Source organism: Cantharellus anzutake (assembly GCF_015039405.1).
Source record: "Cantharellus anzutake strain C23 chromosome Unknown EI90scaffold_19, whole genome shotgun sequence".
In the NCBI taxonomy this organism is placed as follows: Eukaryota; Fungi; Basidiomycota; class Agaricomycetes; order Cantharellales; family Hydnaceae; genus Cantharellus; species Cantharellus anzutake.
In genome coordinates this window covers 77116-97949 of record NW_024066969.1, presented here as the reverse complement: position 1 = coordinate 97949, position 20834 = coordinate 77116, and the positions used below count along the sequence as shown (strand labels likewise).

General features: G+C 48.4%; 8 protein-coding genes across 8 annotated transcripts; 6 read left to right on the top strand and 2 right to left on the bottom strand.

The window, feature by feature from the left end:
- Positions 1–615: 615 nt before the first annotated feature.
- Positions 616–1903, top strand: EI90DRAFT_671985 (uncharacterized protein). Its single transcript, XM_039067939.1, has 6 exons — positions 616–652; positions 708–902; positions 959–1107; positions 1158–1293; positions 1350–1648; positions 1710–1903. Exons 2-6 carry the CDS (start codon positions 870–872, stop codon positions 1804–1806), a joined length of 714 nt encoding a protein of 237 aa, XP_038916884.1. The 5' UTR covers positions 616–652; positions 708–869; the 3' UTR covers positions 1807–1903.
- On the bottom strand, positions 1904–3140 carry EI90DRAFT_671903 (uncharacterized protein). The gene has a single exon (XM_039067938.1). The coding sequence runs from the start codon at positions 2691–2693 to the stop codon at positions 2001–2003; it is 693 nt and encodes a 230-aa protein (XP_038916883.1). The 5' UTR covers positions 2694–3140; the 3' UTR covers positions 1904–2000.
- Positions 2526–4574, bottom strand: EI90DRAFT_671884 (uncharacterized protein). The gene is made up of 10 exons (XM_039067937.1): positions 4132–4574; positions 4007–4069; positions 3882–3949; positions 3788–3831; positions 3631–3716; positions 3548–3580; positions 3208–3495; positions 2953–3140; positions 2762–2882; positions 2526–2707 (listed from the first exon to the last, which is right to left on the bottom strand). The coding sequence occupies exons 1-10, from the start codon at positions 4201–4203 to the stop codon at positions 2699–2701; spliced, it is 972 nt and encodes a 323-aa protein (XP_038916882.1). The 5' UTR covers positions 4204–4574; the 3' UTR covers positions 2526–2698.
- Positions 4575–4712: 138 nt separating this feature from the next.
- EI90DRAFT_3053666 (uncharacterized protein) lies at positions 4713–5120 on the top strand (the record flags this gene model as incomplete). The annotated part of the gene is made up of 2 exons (XM_039060035.1): positions 4713–4907; positions 4982–5120. Coding segments are annotated over 2 exons (219 nt in total), but the record flags the coding sequence as incomplete, so codon positions are not given.
- On the top strand, positions 5020–5428 carry EI90DRAFT_3053664 (uncharacterized protein). Its single transcript, XM_039060034.1, has 3 exons — positions 5020–5081; positions 5113–5248; positions 5272–5428. Exons 1-3 carry the CDS (start codon positions 5040–5042, stop codon positions 5391–5393), a joined length of 300 nt encoding a protein of 99 aa, XP_038916880.1. The 5' UTR covers positions 5020–5039; the 3' UTR covers positions 5394–5428.
- A 1452-nt stretch (positions 5429–6880) lies between these two features.
- EI90DRAFT_3288827 (P-loop containing nucleoside triphosphate hydrolase protein) lies at positions 6881–13021 on the top strand (the record flags this gene model as incomplete). Its single annotated transcript, XM_039067127.1, has 26 exons — positions 6881–6954; positions 7077–7441; positions 7495–7512; positions 7572–7627; positions 7692–7995; positions 8124–8245; positions 8313–8541; positions 8608–9223; positions 9296–9480; positions 9584–9881; positions 9944–10027; positions 10100–10120; positions 10184–10227; positions 10287–10375; positions 10432–10475; positions 10540–10546; positions 10603–10654; positions 10712–10799; positions 10860–10941; positions 11001–11137; positions 11201–11416; positions 11471–11596; positions 11662–11876; positions 11944–12282; positions 12364–12457; positions 12543–13021. The coding sequence occupies 26 exons, from the start codon at positions 6881–6883 to the stop codon at positions 12745–12747; spliced, it is 4110 nt and encodes a 1369-aa protein (XP_038916879.1). The 3' UTR covers positions 12748–13021.
- EI90DRAFT_3053657 (uncharacterized protein) lies at positions 12862–13330 on the top strand (the record flags this gene model as incomplete). Its single annotated transcript, XM_039060033.1, has 3 exons — positions 12862–12904; positions 12976–13151; positions 13212–13330. A coding segment is annotated over exon 2 (171 nt), but the record flags the coding sequence as incomplete, so codon positions are not given.
- Positions 13331–13936: 606 nt separating this feature from the next.
- On the top strand, positions 13937–19283 carry EI90DRAFT_3122345 (P-loop containing nucleoside triphosphate hydrolase protein; the record flags this gene model as incomplete). The annotated part of the gene is made up of 22 exons (XM_039063494.1): positions 13937–14279; positions 14406–14461; positions 14526–15080; positions 15146–15374; positions 15434–16049; positions 16113–16297; positions 16383–16671; positions 16727–16810; positions 16949–16992; positions 17047–17135; positions 17190–17233; positions 17296–17302; positions 17354–17405; positions 17460–17547; positions 17607–17741; positions 17796–17882; positions 17945–18160; positions 18232–18244; positions 18304–18356; positions 18422–18636; positions 18709–19047; positions 19126–19283. 22 exons carry the CDS (start codon positions 13937–13939, stop codon positions 19281–19283), a joined length of 3897 nt encoding a protein of 1298 aa, XP_038916877.1.
- Between the last annotated feature and the right edge of the window lie 1551 nt (positions 19284–20834).

Below are 20834 nucleotides of genomic sequence, written 5' to 3'. Positions count from 1 at the left end.
CTTTGGTCGTGCCGAAGATGCGCTCCGGTCGTCGGAAAGCGAGCGTCAAGCCCGGTCTAAGGCAGAACACGACCTGCGAGACTTTGGCAATAAGCTCCTTGAAGCCGAGGATGAAATCAAAGCTCTCAGGCGTGAATTGGGCGAAGTAGAACGGAATGCCAATCATCAGCTTGATGAGAAGGAGGAAGTAAGCAAAGTGCCAGTATATCTCCATCCGTTGCTGACCAACTTTCAGGTCCTTGCTCAAGCTCGCAGTACTCTCAAGTCTGTTCGGACACTGCTGGAGCAGCGAGAATCGGATCTTGCGGCTGTTCAGACTGCCCTGCGTGACCTCGAGTCTGAGAAGCGCAAACTGGGGGAAAGTCATACCACGGATCGCTTTTCATTGGAGTTGGAGCTTGATCGCCTCAGGAGGGACCTTTCTCGTTGTGAAGATGAGCTAACACGTTCAAGAGACGATTTAAGAGATAAGGAACAATTCCGACGCGATCGGGATGCAACCATTGACAAGTTGGTAAGTTTCGTCCACATTACGGTCGGCGTGGCTAAGGGTATGCGATAGCATGCCGAAATCCGTGATTTGTCGAGCTCGCTCGCTTCTCAAACACAGGCACGTCTTAATCTCGGAGAGAAACTGGACACTACCCAAGCTGCACGTATTGGATCCCTTAATCCGCACCTTCCTGTCTTGCTGATCCTCCCGATAGGCGGCGAAGCAGACGGACCTGGATCTCGTTGCGGCCAAGTCTCGCGTAGCAGATCTGGAGCAGAAGTTGAACAAAGATCAACGCTCTATTATTGCAACTGAGAATCAATTCAGAGACCAATTGACGGAGCGCAATACGCTTTTGCTGACGATTTATCAATACATGGACAAGATACTTGGCGTAGACAAGACACCGGTCAGTATAACTCGCCTACTTGTCATCCACATTGTCGCTCAGTAGCTGTCCAGAAGAAGGGCACTTCCGCCGAGACAAAACCTTTTACTAATTTCGCAATATTCCATGACAACATCATCTCGCGCTTGAAGTCATTAAGCCAGATCCAAACTGACGTCCAAAAGCGCGTGAAGGAGGCCGAGACGCGCTTGACGGAGAGGACCAAGTATGTAGTCCCAACCTGGAATTGGCCCCGCCTTACCCATCATCAAACAGTGAACTCAGGAAACAACTCGACCATCGGTGGAAGCAGGTCGACCGTTTTGAATCTCGTGTCCAAAGTCTGAGCGATGCCAAGCAAGGCTGGCGTCGTAAGTACAATGCCAAAGAAGGCGAGCTGGAATCTTTGAAGGTGAGGATCCTCTGGCAATAGCCGGATCGTAGCCCTGTATCATTGAGTATCCATAGAGTCAAAATATCGAGCTGGGCAGCCAGATATCTGCTCTTAAACGAGCACCGAGGGGGACGAATGATACGGAGATCCGTGCCGCCAACGCGCGGGCAGCTGAAGCTGATCGCCGCGCCGCTGCGGCAGAGTCAAGGCGGAACCAGGACCAGGACAGGATATCAGATCTTCTTGAGCGAGAATTGAAATGGGAGGCTCGCGTTCGTGAATATGAACGGATGCTCAAGGAAGCTAGGGAGGCGCTCAAGAGAGAGAAGCAAGGCGGAAAGGAAAATGTTGCTCAGCACGAGAGACAGATGGCGTAAGTACCCATGTCCCGCATAGCCAGTCTATTCTTATTCACTCGGTGGTAGTGCGTTAAGGGAACAAATCGCCAAGATGGAGAAGCGGTTCGGTGTGCTCAGAGACATGAAGGACATGATGGACGACGCCGCCAAACCCACAAGAGGGAAGGATTAGTGGGCATATTTCTATAAGCCTGGGTTCGGGACGTTTTCTCGCTCTTCATACTGTAAAACATCACTTAGTTGTATAGTACACGCATTGACCCAATAATGACGATATAACATTCATTGTTCCTGAATGCCAGACTTCAAAATGTCCCAGGTGGCATTGTGGCGCATGAGGGGTTAGTCAGATAGGGCCGCCCGCCTTTATATCCGTCTCGTAGGTGTGGTTGCAGAACCGGGCTGAGCAGATTTGAGTCTTAATCCTGCAATCGGAGTTCGAGGTGACAGATCGACGTCGTCAAAGTATTCCGAAAGCTGTGTCTCCCAACCGCTGAGACGCGACGAGCTCTTATGTTCCACGTTATTATGCACAAGCTCACTCCTGCCCTCATTAACATCCGGAACAGGGGGAGCTCGAGGTGTCCGAAAATGATCCTCATGGTGTTCTTCGTACTCGCTCTCACTTGGATAATCTGAATGATAATCCGAGTGATAATCCGAGTGAACGTCGTCAGTGTAGTGGTGCGAATACGGCTCATCATCTTTATCGGTGCCATGATCCAGCACCGTTCGATTGGAGATGTGGGGCCCGCTGCTTAGATGCAGTGGCGAGGGCTTTGGAATGCTGGAGCCGAGGATTGGAACGGGTGACTCAGCGGCGGATGTGAGAGGGGACGGCGGTTCTGGATTCACAACAGCGAGAACCCGGCTTCGCATCTGCATCTGGTGATCAGAGTCACGGTCGAACGTCCCGAATGATTTCTCTGAGCCCGTGGGAGATACCATCGAGTGGATTCTTTCGAGCGAGTCGGTGCCAGGTGGAGGCTTGCGTGGGATATTGAACGTTGGTAGAACAGTATTATGAGGGAGGTGCTTGCGGATCCTCAAGAACATCATGACAGTTACGAATCCTGGGTAAAGGGTATAAGTTGCCTGGAGCGACTAAGAATTAGATATACTTGTACCTGACAGCATAAACAACGAGTCCGCGAATACCACCCAGGAAATGGAACGGATCGAGAGCTACTTTGAACAAACCTGGATATAGCTATTGGCATGAAGAAAATCCCATATGATACCGGCAACCTGGAAACGAAGAAATGAGATGTTATCAATTGAGAGAAAAGCATTGATGGACTGGTATGTAAGAACTTGCCAGATCATCTGCAGTGCGACAGTTGTCATGTAGGTGTCTACATGATCCCGGACCTCCTGTAGCTTCCAGGCTTTGGCTCCGCTGATCCAACGGAATCTGACGCGCCACCCCTCCACGATGATATTTCCACGGAGACGGAAATAAGTCAAGGTATGGAGAAGGAGTGTTGTGAAAGCTGAAAAGAACATCTGGGGCCGTGCTATTGAGCTTTTTTTTTTTTACAAGCGGCTGCAACTGAAAAAAAAAAAAACTGACCCAGAAAAACTCAAGCCCTATTCGGGCACCTCCATACTTGTCAGATATCCAACACCAATACCCTAAGAAAGCGTGTAAAATGAGAGGACGGTGACATGATATCACGTAAAATATTTGCAAACCGGCAATAGTGAAATATGGACCGAATTCTTGCTTTTGAATCACCGCAGGTCCAGCTATGGATATAGCTCCGACTGCACACCATATGGACAACGTCACCAATGTTGAGAGGAGACGTTGCGGTGTGTGGCGCAAGAAGAGCAGGTTGAAAATGTGTAAAGAAATTACCTGACGGTTTGCATTAGATTTCCCATAATGATGGGTAGCGCGAGGGCCTCACCAAGTTCCACAAGGCTGTAGCAACATTTCCCACCTAGAAGAAATGGTCATATTACTTGGGGGATCAGAGGACACAATAATTACATTCTTCATGATCCCTTGAGTTATACACAAGGGGTCGTCGGAGGTAATTCCATGGTCTGCAACCCATTTAATGTTCAAAAATGAGCCTTCCGTGCCGAAAAAGAGCTCAGTTGAATGCTTATATCACGGCCTAGTACCAAGGGTTCTAAGGACGTACCCACAGCGATTATGGTATGTGCAATCACGAAGGAGACAAAATAGCTTAACATGAAGTGAGTGAAATGTACCCATGGATATCTGTTATAACGCACATGCCAAGATGAGACTGCATAAATAGAGTGTCTGCCGTGGAGACATTCCCAGCTCTGAATCTTATCACCTGGGAATGCACGACTTATGAGCAATAGTAATAACGAGTTTCAAGATCCAAACGTACTGCCAGAGAAATAAAGAAAAAAATAGCAGCAACGAGCGATACTCCAGACGCAGCAATGATGATCTTGCGCAAATCATGAATCACTGGCAACCCACAACCAGTTGTAGGGTACTAAGGAGACTCACGATGACTCCCGTCTCCTCGCCTGGGTAGTACTCCGCTCGCAGGAAAGCGGGACTGTTGATGGTGTAGAACATATATCGGACGCCCCCAGCCTGAGAAGTTGTGCAGACTTTGCAGAGTTCAGGAAAGCAAAAGAAATACGCGCTCAGCGCGACAGCAAGGACCAGCTCGCGAGGATTACAAAAGAGGAAAGGTGAGGTCCCCAGAAGACATCAAGGAGGAAGGAGAGAGAGGAGAGATAAACCACCCGGTCTTGGATCGGGTTGTCACCCCTCTCCCATCATGATTCTTTGATCGTGCATTGTGCATTGTTCCAAGCATGGCACTGCAATCGCCATCAGGAAAGCGATTCCAGAAAACCAAAGAAACCGATCCGTGATTCTTGCGGGCTATTGTTATGTCACATTGATGCCAAGTCGAGAGTGGAGTGGAGCCCAATGGTCATTCAAAAGGCTGCAATTCAAATTTTCTCCAGCCTTGATTCCAATTTAATATTCCTGAGCCAGCACAGCATGACTCGGTTTAGTCTTGAAATACTTACCCTCAACTCGCGAACAAGTCATCCCTAATCTTCAATCCAGATGGCTTCCCCACCGTTGTCCCTTATCGCCAGATTCGGGCATCATATGACAACGAAACTATAACTGTCTATCAAGCATATTCAGATGAAATAGGCAAAGCAGCAGTGGAACATCAAAAATTATCCGCGTCACCAGCTTTCCATTATCATCGTATGACTTGGATCAAACCAAGTTGGTGCTGGATGATGTTCGTCACGGTCTGGCTTGTTCATTCACAACGGCACAACCCCTTTCACTGACCTTCTCATCAACCTTGAACCCTTCTTGGCAGGTACCGTTCGGGGTACTCCACTAAAGATCCACGTCAAACATGCATCCTTGCTATAAAAATGCACCACAAAGATTTCCACCATCTCCTCTCCCTTGCATGTGTTGCGCATCACACAAAACTCTCTGATGCAGACCGACAAAAAACGGCCTGTCCGAGTCCAATGGGACCCTGAACGAACACCAACCCTTGGCGTTCTTCCCTATCGGAGCATACAAATTGGGATTGGGAGACAGGTTAGCGAGATGTGGGTAAATGAGATGATTGTCGGTATTGAGGATGTTACGAATCAGCAAAGGCACTGAAGGACGCCATTGAGAAGGAGCCAGATTTGGAATTGGATGAATTGATTAAGAAAGGGTTAATGCCCGTGGAAAGGCCTTATCAGGTGTCAGAGGACTTTGTAATATTCTAGAGACGGATTCAGCAGAAAACATATTTGATGAATTTATGCATGCATAACTTCGCCACGCAAGTCTGCAAATGGTGCGATTAGCCCACCAGACCTTGAAGATTGCACCTCAGATACTAACACTGCTAGCTGAATGGTCACAGTGGAGATAGAGCAAGTTCACTCGAAAACAATGAATACTTTATGCAGAAAGTCAACTGCAATGTGAGTATCGCAATGCAGATCAGCATCCTAGGGGAGGATGACTATCATCGCTTAGAATGAGGTCCTTATGGCTAGCCGATCACAGGGGGCTGGCTGGTACACCCAGAAAACCTCAGATGGACCAGAGTTGCTCGAAGAGACGTTTTTTTGGGGGGAACCATACTGATTATCTCTTGATTGAGGAAGATGCTAGCCCGAAATGCCCGATAGAACCCAAGGAAGCTGCCCACCCAGGAGATTAGAGGCCGCGAAATCCAATGATTGTATGATGGTCGATATCCGGCATCTGATGACCACATTGAACTTGGAAAGACCTAAGCCAATACGCTTCTTACCTTCATTATTACTTTAATTCCCCTTCCCCTGGAATGAAAACAAAGAAGAGTGCACTTAATTTGGCATTCAGTGATTGACTCTGTCGGAGATGCAAACCCTGCACGAACATTCCACAGAGATGGAAACGACCTCAATAGATGTTCTAGTTCGGTGAACTGGAGGCAGTAAGGACTTTGGGATGGAGAGCGACAAGTGTTGGTCTCGATGATGCCGATACATCAAGTAGCTCGTGGAATCTCAGATAGAGTAAAGTGATATGCACATGCACACGGCATCATGTAAAGCAGCCGTCACGGAAATCGCGACCAGAAGCTTATTGTAATGATGTATGGTGTTGTCGTGGTCGTGCTTATTATGTTCATCTGCTCCTGCTTGCGTGCTCCATACCTGAGGCTGAATCGTGCCTGCTAGAAGCCCTGCTATATGCTCAGCTACCATTGCTGTCAGAGTACTACCTGGAATATCATGTACCCACAATCGAGCATACGTGAATGCCTCCACAGTGGATCTTTCGCCTGATCTTTCCGCCATCGCAGTGGTCCGCCAGAACCAAGCCACAACACAACCTCAGGGCTGTGACCGGATTACGTCATTCCAATGAGGTGGCGCGTCCGGGCCCCGAGGATATGAATGTGATTGAATAGGATTCACACCATCCAGGAAAAGAAATTGCTTCATCACTCAGGTACCAACGAGGAGATGCCGAATGTAGGTCACGGCATCCCTCATGACAAGCGCTTAGCTGTCTTACCGGAATATGGTCATAGAGGGTGACTCTACCCGATATGAATATGGGTTGTTCTGCCAAACGCCAAAATCCTTTTCCTTGGCTCCCTGACCATTGACCTGCTGTTTCCCCCTCCAAAAGAGGTTTCCCTCCGTGATGGTTATCTCGACGGCTGACAAGAGCCAAGGGTGTCGATCCTAGTAGGTCGAAAGCCACTGGCGTCATGGCCGATTGCGCTGATTTGCTTCAAGCAAAAAACTCCTCACCCCCTCCACTTGCATATCAAAGCGCACCATGGTAAGTGAACGTATGAGAGCCAAAACGGGCTCTTTCTCCCTTGCTAATCGCCTCTTTCATTGCTGGGCGCCTACTAACGACTTCGGCGGCCATTGACTATGCACACGCGCGACAATCACTAGGTATCTACGTGTGCCCTTCACAATGGCAAACCCTCCCCTACCCACCGGAACGATGGACGACGCGAAACTCATCCCCCATGCTAATGCCTCCTGGCTCTCAGTACTTACCTTTGATTGGATGACACCCATCCTCAATCTAGGTTATGCCCGTCCTCTTGAAACAGTTGATCTTTGGCGCCTTCCTGATTCGTACAGTGCGGAAGTGTATGCTGATCGGATACTAGAGTCATTTCAGAGAAGACATGAAGCTGCAGAAGAATACAATGCTCGTCTGGCCAGCGGTGAAATTAAGCCTGGGTGGGGGAGGAAGATTTGGTGGAAACTCAGAGGAAATGCGGAGAAGCGGGAAAAGCATGGAGAGAAAAGTATGGAAAGAAGAAGGCTAGTTTAGCTTTGGCCATGAATGATGCCGTCAAAGGGTATTTCTGGTTGGCAGGTACGTCGAGTCCTCGATGTCTTGGCGCAAGTGATGTATACTCATCTTGTTGTATTCAGGACTTCTCAAAGTCATCGCTGACACGGCGCAGATAACAAGTCCCTTGGTGGTCAAGGTAAGCCTCAGTGCTTTCGGTGTATGATCCAGACCTTGCGCCGACCACAGTGCCCTTACCACAGGCAATCATCCGATTCGCAACAGAGTCATATGTATCACACAAAGTCAACCCTTCTGCTCACACCCCATCCGTCGGCCGGGGCATCGGCCTCTCCTTCACTCTCTTCATCATGCAAGTCATCTCCTCGCTTGGCTTGAACCACTCCTTCCATCGCTCTTTAGCAACAGGTCTGCTCCTTCGCGCAGGTCTCATCACTGCTATATACAGGCGTTCCCTTCGGTTCACTACTCGTGCCAGATCCAATCTTCCAAGTGGAAAGATTGTCAATCACATATCCACGGACGTTTCCCGAATCGATTTTTGCTGTGGGTTTTTCCATATGAGTTGGACGGCTCCCATCCAGTTGGCAATATGCCTTGCGCTGTTGTTGGCTAATTTGGGAGTGAGCAGCCTTGCTGGTTTTGGATTCTTCATATTGGCGACGCCGATCCAGACGTTGGTGATGAAGAAGCTGTTAGTCCTTCGGAAGCCAGTATGAGGTGGACGGATAAGAGAGCGAAATTGTTGCAGGAGTTGTTAAGTACGATGAGAGTCATCAAGTTCTTTGCCTGGGAAGTGAGTTCAATTGTCGGAAAAAATTGCGTGCAGAATGACCTCCCGTCATTCATTACTATGACTACAGATCCCTTTCCTGGAACGAATCAACGAGTATCGGACGAACGAACTTCGTTATATCCGTAATCTGTTGGTTTTCCGAGCATCGACGTATGCCATGGCCTTCTCTCTCCCTGTCCTCAGCGCTGTCTTTTCATTCGTAGCTTACTCCCTTTCAGGCCACAAGCTTCAACCAGATATCGTCTTCACATCTCTTTCGCTCTTTCAACTACTTCGCATACCACTCATGGTTTTACGTGCGTTCCCTCCCCCCTTTCTCTTTCTCCATGCATATGAGAGTTCTTACATTTCATTTTCCTTAGCGATGTCTCTCGGCGGCATCGCAGATGCTTCCAACGCCATTAGTCGTTTGCATGACGTCTTCACTGCTGAGCTCCTCACGGAGACGAATCGCATTGATCCCGATTTGCTCGTTGCTGTCCGTGTGTCGGGCGCCAGCTTTACGTGGGATGGCGCCCCGCCTTCAGACGATGATAAGGTCGGTAAGAAGAAGAAGGCGGGACCCCCTGGAGACAATCGGCCTGGTCATGGTAAGGAACCGGAGGCGAAAGACGGAGAGGAGGAGGGGAAAGCATCGGAAGAAGCGGTGTTCAAGCTTCAGAAAGTCGATTTTGAAGTTCCTCGGGGTCAACTCTGTGCGATAGTTGGTCCTGTGGGTAGTGGGAAGAGTTCGCTCTTACAAGGTTTGTTGGGGGAGATGAGGTGCACGGAAGGGGTCGTAACTTTTGGAGGCACTACCTCGTATGCTCCACAGACTGCCTGGATCCAGAGCGCGTCCATCCGGGATAATATCCTGTTCGGACGGGAGTTCGATGAGGAGAGATATTGGAAAGTCGTTCATGATGCGGGATTGATGGCGGATTTAGATATGCTTCCCCAGGGGGATCTTACCGAAGTTGGAGAAAAGGGTATTTCGCTGTGAGTTGGGGGTTATGTTGGTTGGTACATGTGCAAAAGCGTACTGATTATTATTTTGGATTTACATTACAGGTCTGGTGGCCAGAAGCAACGAGTCAATATTGCTCGAACACTGTACTGCTCATCCGATATCGTATGTTTAGATGATCCTTTCAGTGCACTGGACGCACACGTTGGGAAGCACGTTTTCGAGAATGCTGTGCTCGGATCCTTGGCTAAGAAAACTAGATTGCTGGTTACACATGCCCTCCACTTCCGTATGTACCTCTTGTCGACCCCCCTCACGGTTTATGCTTTACTAATCATGTGTGTGTGTGTGGTCGATCCACCTGCCTGTGGGGTTGGGCTCTACTTTCATAGTGCCACGCTGCGACTACATCATCACCATGCTTGATGGCCGTATTGCTGAACGGGGGACGTATGAAGAACTCATGGCCAAGAACGGAGCCTTTGCCAAGTTCGTTGCGGAGTTTGGAGGGAAAGAAGGGGAGTCCAAGGAAGATAGTGGCGAAATTACGGTTGTTGAAGGAGATGAGGATGAGACTGCTGCTCTGGCGGAGAAGAAGCGTAAGGAAATGAGTGCAGGACCATCTTTGATGCAGCCTGAGGAAAGGGCTGTCGGCGCTGTTGACGGGAGGGTTTACGCAGGTTATCTGAGGTACGTTGCATCTTTCACGCCTCTCTTCTAAAAAAGATCTCTAATTGTAGTTCATCTATTAGAGCCGCACATGGTTTCATCTTCGTTCCGCTTCTTTTACTTGTTTTGTTGTTCGTGCAAGGTTCTCAGGTGATGAGCACTTATTGGTGGGTCTCTCTTCTTTTCTTTTTACGTCCGGGTTCATGGTAAAATTGTTGACATGATGGTTTATCTGAAAGGCTTGTGTATTGGCAAGAAAGGCACGGTTTCACCATTCCCTGTCCCCCCCGAGTTTCGTTTTGTTGAATTAGCATCCATCCCAGGAAGTGGCCGTATCCTCAAGGATTTTATATGGGTGTCTATGCCGGTATTTTCCACACCTATCATCGATGTTGTCTATGTGTCGACTTATATATCATGACATAGGTCTTGGATTTATGCAGGCTGCCACATTATTCTCCCTGGGAGTCGTCTTCGCTTTGATGACTTTCTATTCCAGCGTCCGGTTACACCGGGTGAATTCTTAATTTCTGAATCTCTGGCTTACTCTCGTACTGATTAGCCACGCCAGGGAGCAATTGAAAGAATCATGCAGGCTCCGATGTCGTTCTTTGAGTCAGTCAATGTAAACGCCACACATGTCTGAATATGTTCACTGATACCTTTTATCTTTATGTAGTACGACCGTAAGTTATTTGCCAAACCCAACGCTTCTTTCTCTTGTTCACACAGGTCTTTTTAGCCGCTTGGACGCATCATGAATCGCTTTTCCAAAGATATTGACACGCTCGATAGTACGTGAAGAATGAAGCGGTGTCGGGTGGGTGGGTGACACTGACATTCTGTTACAGACCAGCTTAGCGAGGCCCTACGATTTTGTTTTATCACTCTGACACAGATTATAGGAGCCGTTATTCTTCTAGCTATTCTTTTGCCTTGGTTAGTTATCTACAATTTCCATCGCATCAATTTTATAATTGATGAGCTACGGCTCAACAGGTTTCTTCTCCCCGTGTTCTTCATCACTGCCGTCTACTGGTTCACAGGTTTATTTTACCGAAGTAGTGCGAGAGAGTTAAAGGTACGAAAATTGTTGTTGACCATGCAGAATCCGTCAGTTTTAATGGCACGGATTTGTAGCGTCTTGAGGCCATCCTCCGATCAACGCTCTACTCGCACTTCTCTGAAAGCTTGTTCGGACTGGCCACGATCCGTGCCTTTGGAGAAAGTGAACGATTCCTGAGCGAGAACACGGACCGAATGGACAAGGAGAACCGGTATGCCCGCTGTCAAATATTCCTATACCCAAACTCCTCTCTGAATGGTCGCGTCTCTTTAAGGGCATACTGGCTGACGATCACCAACCAGCGATGGTTGTCGATTCGCCTGGATTTCCTTGGGGCACTCCTCACCCTCAGTGTCGCACTTCTGACAGTAGGGTCCCGTTCCTCCATATCACCATCACAGACTGGTGTCTCCCTTTCCTATATCCTTCTGGTTCAGCAGAGTTTTTCGTGGCTCGTTCGTCAGACGGCAGAAGTTGAAAATAACATGAAGTAAGTGTTAATTTACTACGCCTTCCAACTTGAAACTGACGTCGTCTTCATCAGCTCTGTAGAGCGTGTATTGCACTATGCTAATGAGCTCGAGCAGGAAGCGCCCCATTTTATTGAAGCAACGAAGCCTTTGCCGGAATGGCCCTCTCGCGGAGAAATAAAGTTCAAGGACGTTGTGATGTACGTACTGTGGTTGTTCCGTGCCTGTGTACCGCTAACTGTGGAGTTCGGTTGTGAATGTATAGGAGCTACCGTCCTGGACTGCCGCCCGTCCTGAAGGGACTATCGCTCAACGTCAAGGAGGGCGAACATGTCGGAATCGTCGGAAGGACAGGCGCTGGGAAATCAACCATCATGGCGACGTTGTACCGTCTCGTTGAGCTCACCTCTGGTACGATCACCATTGACGACGTAGACATCTCTACGCTTGGTTTATCAGAACTGAGAAGCAAGATTGCCAGTGAGTTTATTGTTTACTTCTCGCGTTGAAGTGGTTCGCCATTTGCTGAGGATTTACCCTTCCCCAGTCATTCCGCAAGACCCGACTTTGTTCTCTGGAACTCTTCGATCCAACCTTGATCCCTTTGGATTATATGAGGATGCCAGATTATGGGATGCTCTGAAACGTGCACAATTGGTCGCTACCAATGAGATCAAGTCAGATAAGGAGAAGCCGAGTGTTGAAGATGATGACGCTGAACCTGGCGTGTCCACTTCTCAAGAGAAGGGCGTTATGCAACGTTTCACTCTAGACACTCCCATTGATGACGGAGGAACGAACATATCCGTCGGACAACGGTCACTCGTGAGCTTGGCTCGTGCTTTAGTTAAGGATAGCAAGATTGTCCTCTTGGACGAAGCGACAGGTGAGGATAACCGATTTGTTCTTTATGTAAGCGTCCTTGTATCTCAACTGACCCTCTTTTTTTTTTTTCTTCTTCTCTCAGCCTCCGTTGATTATGAGACGGACACGAAGATTCAAGATACAATCGCGAGCGAATTCTCAGATCGCACGCTGCTCTGCATCGCTCATCGCATCAAGTTCGTTTATCGTCTTTCTTTCTCCTCCCACCCACTCTCTCCTGTCGTTCAACTTCCTGTTTAACGCGACTCATTCCCCCCTTAGAACTATTATCGGATATGATCGAATTTGCGTAATGGACGCCGGGCAGATCGCCGAGCTCGATACCCCACTGAACCTTTTCAATCAGCCCAACTCTATCTTTCGCTCGATGTGTGACCGATCGGGTATTATCATCGATGATGTCCGGATTGCAAGGAAGGAGTGGGCAATGTTGCGTAGACTCGATTGTTTTATGACTGAAGAATGACAGGCATGGTCGTCGGAGGAAGTTGTGATCGTTTTTTGATCATAGCCTAATGAGTTTGACGGACTGGCACAAAACTGCATATCCTCCTATTCTTCACGTTGGGGGGTCATTTCCTTGAGAATGTGACTCCTTTCTTCGCTAAGGATTTCAGGTAGAGCTGATGTGTTGAATGACATAGAGTATACATTCAAACAATTTCACTTATATAAAGAAAGCAGCCTAGCTAACCAGCTATGTGTGAGTGGCCTATAGAGGGGGCGTCTGTCATGTCGTGTAGGGAATGGATGCTTGAAGAAAGTCTTAATGCACAATTACATTGGTGGGATCGATCCTTAGGCGGGTCACCAGCCTCTATTGGAATAGATGGGATCCTCAGACATGATGTGAGTGCGTGTTGGCCATGGCTAAATTAATAGGTTCACTCCTGCATTGTGTGGCCTCCATATTCTGAGGCTGAACCGCACCTGCGATAGGTATCGGAGCCCCAACTAACATGACTATCATCTGCCCGGAACATCATGTACCCCTAATTGCGCATACGTGAATGCCTCCACAGTCGTCTCGCTCGCCATCGTAGTGGTTGGAAAATACCAAACCGCAGCATACTTCAGCTGGCTGCGAGCAGAAGTGGACTTGATGTGATGGGAGCCATATCCTAATCTCATGCAACGCATGGCGCGTGCGGGCCCGAGGATATGAATGAATGAATGAATTGGATTCATTCATCCAGAAAAGGAAGGTACCGTCTCAAACGAGACACCGATGACAGCGTTGGTGTTCCACCGGAATATGGTGCTAGAGGGAGAAGACCAATGGCTCCACACGATATGAATATTGGTGCTGTCTCTCCCTTCCCTTCGGAAGAGGCTTTCCTCCATGAGCATGGCCATGCCGACGGCTGACAAGAACGGGGCACTCGAGGGAGTCGATCCTGGTGAGTCGGAAGCCACTGGCTTCATAGCCGATTGCACTGACATGCTTCAAGCAAAAAACCCCTCACTTACATATCAAAGCGCACCATGGTGAGTGAGCGTATGAGAGCCAAAACGGGCTCTTTCTCCCTTGCTCATATCGATGTCAGTGCTCTTGCTAACCGCCTCTTCCATTGTGGGTGCCCGCTAATGGCCTCCTCGGCCATTGGCTGTGCACACGCGCGACAATCACTAGGCATCTGCGTGTGCCCTTCACAATGGCAAACCCTCCCCTACCCACCGGAACGATGGACGATGCGAAACTCATCCCCCAGGCTAATGCATCCTGGTTCTCAGCGCTTACCTTCGATTGGATAACACCCATCCTCAATCTAGGTTATTCCCGTCCTCTTGAAACAGTTGATCTCTGGCGCCTGCCCGATTCGTACGGTGCGGAAGTTTATGCTGATCGGATACTAGAGTCATTTCAGAGAAGACATGAAGCTGCAGAGAATACAATGCCCATCTGGCCAGCGGTGAAATTAAGCCTGGGTGGGGGAGGAAGGTTTGGTGGAAACTCAGGGGAAATGCGGAGAAGAGGGAAAGGGCATGGAGAGAAAAGTATGGAAAGAAGAAGGCTAGTTTAGCTTTGGCTATGAATGATGCCGTCAAGGGGTATTTCTGGTTTGCAGGCGCGTCGAGTCCTCGATGTCTTGGCGCAAGTGATACTCATCTTGCTGTATTCAGGACTTCTCAAAGTCATCGCCGACACGGCGCAGATAACAAGTCCCTTGGTGGTTAAGGTGAGCCTCGGTGCTTTCGACGTGTGACCCAGACCTTGCGCCGACCACACTGTCCTTGCCACAGGCAATCATCCGATTCGCAACAGAGTCATATGTATCACACAAAGTCAACCCTTCTGCACACACCCCACCTGTCGGCCGAGGCATCGGCCTCTCCTTCACTCTCTTCATCATGCAAGTCATCTCCTCGCTTTGCTTGAACCACTCCTTCCATCGCTCTTTTGCAACAGGCCTGCTCCTTCGCGCAGGTCTCATCACTGCCATTTACAGGCGTTCCCTTCGGTTCACTACTCGTGCCAGATCCAATCTTCCAAGTGGAAAGATTGTCAATCACATATCCACGGACGTTTCCCGAATCGATTTTTGCTGTGGGTTTTTCCATATGAGTTGGACGGCTCCCATCCAGTTGGCAATATGCCTTGCGCTGTTGTTGGCTAATTTGGGAGTGAGCAGCCTTGCTGGTTTTGGATTCTTCATATTGGCGACGCCGATCCAGACGCTGGTGATGAAGAAGCTGTTAGTCCTTCGGAAAGCCAGTATGAGGTGGACGGATAAGAGAGCGAAATTGTTGCAGGAGTTGTTAAGTACGATGAGAGTCATCAAGTTCTTTGCCTGGGAGGTGAGTGGAATTGTCGAAAAATTGTGTGCAGAATAGCTTCCTGTCATTCATTACTATGACTGCAGATCCCTTTCCTGGAACGAATCAACGAGTATCGGACGAATGAACTCCGTTATATCCGTAATCTTTTGATTTTCCGAGCATCGACATATGCCATAGCCTTCTCTCTCCCTGTCCTCAGCGCTGTCTTTTCGTTCGTAGCTTACTCCCTTTCAGGCCACAGGCTTCAACCAGATATCGTCTTCACGTCTCTTTCGCTCTTTCAGTTACTTCGCTTACCACTCATGGTTTTACGTGCGTTCCCTCCCCTTTTCTCCATACATATTAAAGTTTTTATATTCAATTTCTCTTAGCGATGTCTCTCGGCGGCATCGCAGATGCTTCCAACGCCATTAGTCGTTTGCATGACGTCTTTACTGCCGAGCTCCTCACGGAGACGAATCGCATTGATCCCGATTTGCTCGTTGCTGTCCGTGTGTCGGGCGCCAGCTTTACGTGGGATGGTGCCCCGCCTTCAAGCGATGGTAAGGCCGGTAAGAAGAAGGCGGGACTTCCCAGTGGGGACAACCGGGCTTGTCACGGTAAGGAATCGGAGGCGAAAGACGGAGAGAAGAAGAGGAAAGCATTGGAAGAAGCGGTGTTCAAGCTTCGGAGTGTCGATTTTGAGATTCCCCGTGGTCAACTCTGTGCGATAGTTGGTCCTGTGGGTAGTGGGAAGAGTTCGCTTTTACAGGGTTTGTTGGGGGAGATGAGGTGCACGGAAGGGGTCGTAACTTTTGGAGGCACTACCTCATATGCTCCACAAACTGCCTGGATCCAGAGTGCGTCCATCCGGAATAATATTCTGTTTGGACGGGAGTTCGATGAGGAGAGGTATTGGAAAGTTGTTCATGATGCCGGATTGATGGCGGATTTAGATATACTTCCCCAGGGAGATCTTATGGAAGTTGGAGAAAAGGGTATTTCGCTGTGAGTTGGGGTATGTTGGTTGTACATGTGCAAAGCTTACTGATTATTATTTTGGATTTACAGGTCTGTTGGCCAGAAGCAACGAGTCAATATTGCTCGAACACTGTACTGCTCATCCGATATCGTGTGCCTAGATGATCCTTTCAGTGCACTGGATGTACACGTTGGGAAGCACGTTTTCGAGAATGCTGTGCTCGGATCCTTGGCTAAGAAAACCAGATTGCTGGTTACACATGCCCTCCACTTCCGTATGTACCTCATGTCGACCCCTCACGGTGTATGCTTTACTGATCATGTGTGGTTGATCCACCCGCCTGGGCTCTACTTTCATAGTGCCACGCTGCGACTATATCATCACCATGCTTGATGGCCGTATTGCTGAACGGGGGACATATGAAGAACTTATGGCCAAGAATGGAACTTTTGCCAAGTTCGTTGCGGAGTTTGGAGGGAAAGAAGGAGAGTCCAAGGAAGATAGGGGCGAAATTACGGTTGATGAAGGCGATGAGACTGCTGCTCTGGCGAAGAAGCGTAAGGAAATCAATGCAGGACCATCTTTGATGCAGCCTGAAGAAAGGGCTGTCGGTGCTGTTGGCAGGAGGGTTTACGCAGGTTATCTGCGGTACGTTGCATCTTTTGCATCTCTGAAGGATCTCTAATTGTAGTTCATCTATTAGAGCTGCACATGGTGTTATCTTCGTTCCGCTTCTTTTTCTTGTTTTGTTGTTCGTGCAAGGTTCTCAGGTGATGAGCACTTATTGGTGGGTCTCTTCTTTACGTCGGGTCATGGAAAATTGCATGTTGAAATAATAGTTATCCGACAGGCTTGTGTATTGGCAAGAAAGGCACAGTTGCACCATTCCCTAACCCGAGTTTCGTTTGTTGAAAAAGCATCTCAGGAAGTGGCCGTATCCTCAAGGATTTTATATGGGTGTCTATGCAGGTATGTTGCACCTATTATCGATATGTCCATGTGTCGACCTATATCATGACATAGGTCTTGGATTTATGCAGGCTGCCACATTATTCTCCCTGGGAGTCGTCTTCGCTCTGATGACTTTCTATTCCAGCGTCCGATTACACCAGGTAAATTCATAGTTTCTTGAATCTCTGGCTTACTCGTACTGACTAGCACGCCAGGGAGCAATTGAAAGAATCATGCAGGCTCCGATGTCATTCTTTGAGTCAGTCAATGTAAACGCCACACATTTCTGCATATTCACTGATGCCTTTTATCTTTATGTAGTACGACCGTAAGTCATTGCCAATCCAACGCTTGTTGCTGTTGTTCACAGGTCTTTTAGCCGCTTGGACGCATCATGAATCGCCTTTCCAAAGATATTGACACACTCGATAGTACGTGGAGAGTGGAGCGTCGCATGGATAAGTGACACTGACATTCTGTTACAGACCAGCTCAGCGGGGCCTTACGATTTTTTTTTATCACTCTGACACAGATCATAGGAGCTGTTGTTCTACTAGCTATTCTTTTGCCTTGGTTAGTTATCTACAATTTCCATCGCATCAATCCACAATTGATGAGCTTCGGCTCAACAGGTTTCTTCTCCCCGTGTTCTTCATCACTACCGTCTACTGGTTCACGGGTTTATTTTACCGAAGTAGTGCGAGAGAGTTAAAGGCACGAAAATTGTTGGACCATGCAGAATCTGTCAGTTTAACGGGCACGGATTTGTAGCGTCTTGAGGCAATCCTCCGATCAGCGCTCTATTCCCACTTTTCTGAAAGCTTGTTCGGACTGGCCACGATCCGTGCTTTTGGAGAAAGCGAACGATTCCTGAGTGAGAACACGGACCGAATGGACAAGGAGAACCGGTATGCTCACTATCAAATATTCCTTTACCGAACTCCTCTCTGAACAGTCGCATCTCTTTAAGGGCACACTGGTTGACAATCACCAACCAGCGATGGTTGTCGATCCGCCTGGATTTCCTTGGGGCACTCCTGACCCTCAATGTCGCACTTCTGACAGTAGGGTCCCGTCTCTCCTTATCACCATCACAGACTGGTGTCTCCCTTTCCTATATCCTTCTGGTTCAGCAGAGTTTTTCGTGGCTCGTTCGTCAGATGACAGAAGTTGAAAACAACTTGAAGTTAGTGGTTCTCATTTCTTGCACGTATTAATTTACCTCTTCCAACTTAAAATTGACCTCATCTTCATCAGCTCTGTAGAGCGTGTATTGCACTATGCTAATGAGCTCGAGCAGGAAGCGCCCCATTTTATTGCGCAACGAAGCCTTTGCCGGAATGGCCCTCTCGCGGAGAAATAGAGTTCAAGGACGTTGTGATGTACGTACTGTGATTGTTCCGTGCTTGTGTGCCGCCAACTGTGGAGTTTGGTTGTGAATGTATAGGAGCTACCGTCCTGGATTGCCGCCCGTCCTGAAGGGACTGTCGCTCAACGTCAAGTCAGGCGAACATGTCGGAATTGTCGGAAGGACAGGCGCTGGGAAATCCACCATCATGGCGACGTTGTACCGTCTCGTTGAGCTCACCTCTGGTACGATCACCATCGACGACGTAGACATCTCTACGCTTGGTTTATCAGAACTGAGAAGCAAGATTGCCAGTGAGTTTATTTTATTGTTTACTTCTCGCGTTGAAGTGGTTCGCCATTTGCTGAGGATTTTCCCTTCCCCAGTCATTCCGCAAGACCCGAATTTGTTCTCTGGAACTCTTCGATCCAATCTTGATCCCTTTGGATTATATGAGGATGCCAGATTATGGGATGCTCTGAAACGTGCACAATTGGTCGCCACCAATGAGATCAAGTCAGATAAGGAGAAGCCGAGTGTTGAAGATGATGACGCTGAACCTGGCGTGTCCACTTGCCAAGAGAAGGGCGTTATGCAACGTTTCACTCTAGACACTCCCATTGATGACGAGGGAACGAACATATCCGTCGGACAACGGTCACTGGTGAGCTTGGCTCGTGCTTTAGTCAAGGACAGCAAGATTGTCCTCTTGGACGAAGCGACAGGTGAGGATAACCAATTTGTTCTTTATGTAAGCGTCCTTGTATCTCAACTGATCCTCTTTTTTTTTTTTCTTCTCTCAGCCTCCGTTGATTATGAGACGGACACGAAGATTCAAGATACAATCGCGAGCGAATTCTCAGATCGCACGCTGCTCTGCATCGCTCATCGCATCAAGTTCGTTTATCGTCTTTCTTTCTCCCTCCCACCACTCTCTCCTGTCGTTCAACTTCCTGTTTAACGCGACTCATTTCCCCCCTAGAACTATTATCGGATATGATCGAATTTGTGTAATGGACGCCGGGCAGATCGCCGAGCTCGATACCCCACTGAACCTTTTCAATCAGCCCAACTCTATCTTTCGTTCGATGTGTGACCGATCGGGTATTATCATCGATGATGTCCGGATTGCAAGGAAGGAGTGGGGCAATGTTGCATAGACTCGATTGTTTATGACCGAGATGACAGGTATGGCCGTCGGAGGAAGTTGAAAGTTGTGACCATGACTTGATGAGTTTGACGGACTGCTGCGAAACTGCACATCCTCCTATTCTTCAATTCCTTGGTATGCTCATTGGGGGAACATTTCCTTGAGAATGTGACCCCTTTCTTCGCTAAGAATTTCAGATAGAACTAACATGTGTAATGACATAGAGTATACGTTCAAACACATTTGGAATTTCGCTTATGTATATAAAGAAAGTTGGGTATACTACATCATGAGAAGCGACGGTGGGGTAGTAATGATACCGTGCCAGCTGATGATCAAGGGAATTAAGACAGAGAAGTGTATTCGTGGCACGACCGACGTCACGGTCTACAGCTGATCGGGAGCAATATGTAGTAAACGTCGGATTCGAGTAGCCATTGGAACTTTGGCCTCCTTTTGACGACCCTAGAAGTAGAGCGTTGGATAAAACATCTTCAGATAGGAACGAATAGCAATGCACCATGGAGTCAAGTCCTGCTTTTGCGTGTTCGCGTTCTTGCGATGCCGAGGCCGGATCAGCGAGAGTGGCCTATTTAGAACGAACGCGTTGGTACGTAGACAGGGGTGTTGTCCAATGGATGGACGGAATATAACTCGCCTTGTAGGATTCCGCTGTCCGATCGGGTGCCACTTTCTGTTTGACTTTCTCCACTGGTCGAGTAGTAGATTGATCGGTCTTGTGATTCGAACCAAAAGCCATTGTTATAGTCAATTGCCACTGGCGTTTGGTTCAAAAAGAGGCAAGGAAATGTAAAGCGTTGGCGTATCGTGGGTCAACTCTGAGATGATCAGCCCTTCTTCACAGTGAGGGCATCTTTTATAGCTTTGTGCTAATCAAGTGGAAGAGCCACTGAAGTCATAATAATAATTGGTAAACAGTGTGATCACCATCATCGCAGTGGAGCATTGGATAAGCAATAGGTGTGGAGAGTGGCAAGTCGAGCGTTGGATATAGCCGAAAAAGTGAGCAGATTGCATGGGAACATGCACCAACAATCAGCGAAAGAAGGACATTGGATTAAGACCTCGGATCCGTCAGCGGAAGCATATCTCTGGATTGGGATTGACGCGGGGGACATCATCACTGTATGCGATACGGGGCCGATCCAAATACAACACAACAATCATGTGATGAGCTCATTGAGCTGTGGATTCCATTTCCTGTCGTTGCCCCTCCTCGCCAGACACCCCTAGATCCAGAAGTGGAAGAAATGAAAGGGGTCAATCTCCCCACTTGACTTACATGGCTTTCGTATGTTTTCTGCCTGCGGTCCTATTAAATTGCGCCAGTGGAGTCATTGG

What these genes read in the sequence shown, in the direction of transcription:
- EI90DRAFT_671985 (XM_039067939.1), top strand. Translation starts at nt 870, where the DNA reads ATGGACAAGATACTTGGCGTAGACAAGACACCG. An exon ending in TTGGCGTAGACAAGACACCG is followed by an intron (nt 903 to 958) that starts GTCAGTATAACT and finishes GCTGTCCAGAAG; the next exon opens with AAGGGCACTTCCGCCGAGAC. An exon ending in CGCTTGACGGAGAGGACCAA is followed by an intron (nt 1,108 to 1,157) that starts GTATGTAGTCCC and finishes ATCATCAAACAG; the next exon opens with TGAACTCAGGAAACAACTCG.
- EI90DRAFT_671903 (XM_039067938.1), bottom strand. Translation starts at nt 2,693, where the DNA reads ATGATGTTCTTGAGGATCCGCAAGCACCTCCCTCATAATACTGTTCTA.
- EI90DRAFT_671884 (XM_039067937.1), bottom strand. Translation starts at nt 4,203, where the DNA reads ATGTTCTACACCATCAACAGTCCCGCTTTCCTGCGAGCGGAGTACTAC. An exon ending in TTTTCTTTATTTCTCTGGCA is followed by an intron (nt 3,950 to 4,006) that starts GTACGTTTGGAT and finishes GTGCATTCCCAG; the next exon opens with GTGATAAGATTCAGAGCTGG. An exon ending in GTCGCACTGCAGATGATCTG is followed by an intron (nt 2,883 to 2,952) that starts GCAAGTTCTTAC and finishes CTTCGTTTCCAG; the next exon opens with GTTGCCGGTATCATATGGGA.
- EI90DRAFT_3053664 (XM_039060034.1), top strand. Translation starts at nt 5,040, where the DNA reads ATGCACCACAAAGATTTCCACCATCTCCTCTCCCTTGCATGT. An exon ending in ATCTCCTCTCCCTTGCATGT is followed by an intron (nt 5,082 to 5,112) that starts GTTGCGCATCAC and finishes TCTCTGATGCAG; the next exon opens with ACCGACAAAAAACGGCCTGT.